This window comes from Octodon degus, unplaced genomic scaffold (assembly GCF_000260255.1).
Source record: "Octodon degus isolate 3935 unplaced genomic scaffold, OctDeg1.0 scaffold00026, whole genome shotgun sequence".
NCBI classification, from domain to species: domain Eukaryota; kingdom Metazoa; phylum Chordata; class Mammalia; order Rodentia; family Octodontidae; genus Octodon; species Octodon degus.
Window position 1 is genome coordinate 13,887,864 of NW_004524602.1, and position 2,893 is coordinate 13,890,756.

Sequence of the window (2,893 nt, forward strand, 5' to 3'; positions counted from 1 at the left end):
GGTGCTGGAACTGGATGAGAGATGAAGATGCCTGGAAGGTTTGCTATTCGGAAAATGGCACCTAGAAGGGAGGCAGAGGCAGGTTCTGTGTCTTAGGACTTCTACTTAATTTGCATATATTCACAATAGGTCCCCTCAACTCCACGCTGGTCCCATCACCCCAGTCCTTGCTCATAGAAAGCTCACAGTCAATAGAGGAGCAAAGTCTGTAAGCCCCAAATTCCACAGTGGAATGGTCAGTGTAACCACAGTGGTACCATGCCAGAGGCGCGGAGGGAACAAGGACATTGATGGAGCGAGTAGGGCAGTGGGATAAAGGTGCATGAAGCGGAGGGCGTGTGGGCTGGATCACGGAATCAACAGGAGTTGACACAGAAAGGAGACACAGAGGAAGGGCATTGCAGATAGCAGGCAGAATGTACAAAGCCAAACAGGAGATTTCTAGTTCCAGAATCTTTTATTTATTTATTTTTAATGTATTTAGTACAGGGTCTTACTACACAGATTGGACTCATAGAGTGATCCTCCTGTTCTCAGCCTCTCAAGTGCTGAGATTATAGGTGCGCATCACAATGCCGAATGCTGTGGATCGAACCCCGGTTCCTGCGCTTTGCCTAAGCAGGCGCTTTGTCTGCTGAGCTATCTGGCAGGCCCTTCTAGTTCCAGATTCTGCTGAGAAGTAGCTTGCTTGATTTTGTTCTGTCTTCCCCCGCTTTTTTTTTTTTTTTTTTTTTTGAGACAGGATCTCACTATGTAGTCCATGCTGGACTTGAACTCACTATATAAACTTAGCGCGATCCCCCTGCTTCAGCCTCTCGAGTGCTGGGATTACAGGCGTGTGCCACCATGCCCAGCTTGAGAGTTGGCTCTTGCTGACTGTTCCCCAAGTCCCTCTGGGATTTCAGCCTTATCTCAGGAAATGAAGGTTAGGTGGCACGAGGCAATTTAGATTTACTGCAAAGCGCTGTCTATCTGGCTAGCTCCATGTAGAAAAAAAAAAGAGCAACTCTGAAATCATCGTCATTTTTAGGGCAAGAGTCAGAAGCCCCCTAGTAGTGATGGTGAGGATGATGGGCACAGCCTGAAGCCCCTGGGAGGTTTTTGCCCACATGAGTTCACTCACTTTGCCAGTACTTGGAAGAGCACCCCAACCAGGCCCAGGGTCACTAAGAAGACCGTAGGCCAGCAGAGGGAGACAGACACTAAACAAGGTACACAGCCAGCCCTCACATGCTTGGACTCGCAGGATTTTGACTTTCTGACGCTGCAAAAATGTCCCCAGACTGAAGTCAGGCATGGTAGCACCATCTGTCACCCACTTCTCCGGAAGCTGAGTCAGAAGTGTCGCTGTAGGTTCGAGGCCAGCCTGAGCAAGCAAATTCAAGACCGGCCTGGACTACATAGACTGTCTCAAAAATCAAAATGCGGAGCCGGGGAGATGGCTCAGTGAAATAAGCGCTTCCCTGGCAAGCGCAAGGGCCTGAGTTCAATCCCCGGTTCTGAAAAAAAAAAAAAAAAAAAAAAATCAAAATCTACCTATACCATTATTGTGGTTTTTCACTTTCAGTACAGCATTGAATGAGATATGAAATATTTAATCCTTTATTACAAGATAAACTTTATGTCAATTGCTTTTGCTCAACTGCAGGACGATATATTCTAAACACGTTTAAGGTTAGACGGGTAATGTATTGTCGACTTAATAAAATTTTCAGTTTAAGACGGGTTGGTTATTCCAGATGTGACTGCATCATCCTAAATCTGGGGGCATCTCTAGTTGGAAACTGGATTAGGACCCTATCCCTAATCCTACCCTAACCCCAACCTAACTGATACCTGTCTGCACAAGATGAGTATGCCGCGGCAAGAAACAGAATCGTGGACACATACAGGTCACTTGAAGGGATAGGTGGCAGGCCTGTCTCCTAGTCAACTTCTGGCTTCTGCGTCCTGCATCTCCTTCCCCAGGAGGTCACGAACTCTTTCAGCTGCCAACTCTTTGTCAGGGCGACAGGTTGACTTCTCTTCCAGCGGCAGCCTTCCGGGCTTGGACAAGAGGCCCGGTTGCGATCCGACCCGAGCAGCCATTGCGGGCGCGGGCGTGGGAGGCGGGACTCCAACCCGAGTAGCCAATAGGACGCGGGCGTGGGAGGCGGGACTCCAACCCGAGCAGCCAATAGGACGCGGGCGTGGGAGGCGGGACTCCAACCCGAGCAGCCAATAGGACGTGGGCGCGGGAGGCGGGGCCCTGCTCGTCCCCAACCGAGTAGCGCCGCTGTCCCAACTGCAGTGCTGAAGCCAGCGCCTTCTCTGCCGCACCGAGTTGAAAGTTCCGGTTCTGAGCTCGCAGCCAGACCCCGAGAGGTCGAAGAGGGCAACGTCTGCCTTCTGTTGATTCGCGTCTTTGGTACCAGCCCGTGGACGCCAGGGCAGGCGTGCGGGTGAGCGCGAGCGTCCTTGCAGGTCGGTGCGGCGGGATCCAGCCTCGGCGGGCGCCCAGACCAGGCATCTCTACCCCCGCAGGCGCTCGCCCTCCCGCCTCACCTCTGCCAGCCCCGCCGTCGACGATGCGGCTGCTCGGGAAGCTGCGCCCCTCGGCTCCGGAGCCCGCTTGCTCCAACGTGCTCACCCCGGGCCGCATCCCCGAGTTCTGCATCCCACCGCGGCTGCCCCCACCCACCCCGCCCGAGCCACCGCTGCCTGCAGGGGTGCTGCCACGCCGCTGCGCCGCCGAACCGGACCTGTGGCCGAGCGCCACCGACTGGGACCCGCGCTCGCAGGCCGCGCTCTCGCTCTCGCACCTGCCCCGCGCGCGCACCGCCTACGGCTTCTGCACGCTGCTCGAGAGCCCGCACACGCGCCGCAAGGAGTCGCTCTTGCTCGGGGACCCCGC

The 2,893-nt window shown here is 54.6% G+C and overlaps 1 protein-coding gene across 1 annotated transcript in view; it reads left to right on the forward strand.

Annotated features, from left to right (window-relative positions):
- Positions 1 to 2,313: 2,313 nt before the first annotated feature.
- C2cd4b (C2 calcium dependent domain containing 4B) overlaps positions 2,314 to 2,893 on the forward strand; it is a 2,635-nt gene continuing 2,055 nt past the window's right edge. The window contains exon 1 of the mRNA XM_012514148.2: positions 2,314 to 2,891. Within this exon, the coding sequence (XP_012369602.1) occupies positions 2,568 to 2,891 (324 nt within the window). The 5' untranslated portion in view covers positions 2,314 to 2,567. The remainder of the gene's footprint in view (positions 2,892 to 2,893) is intronic.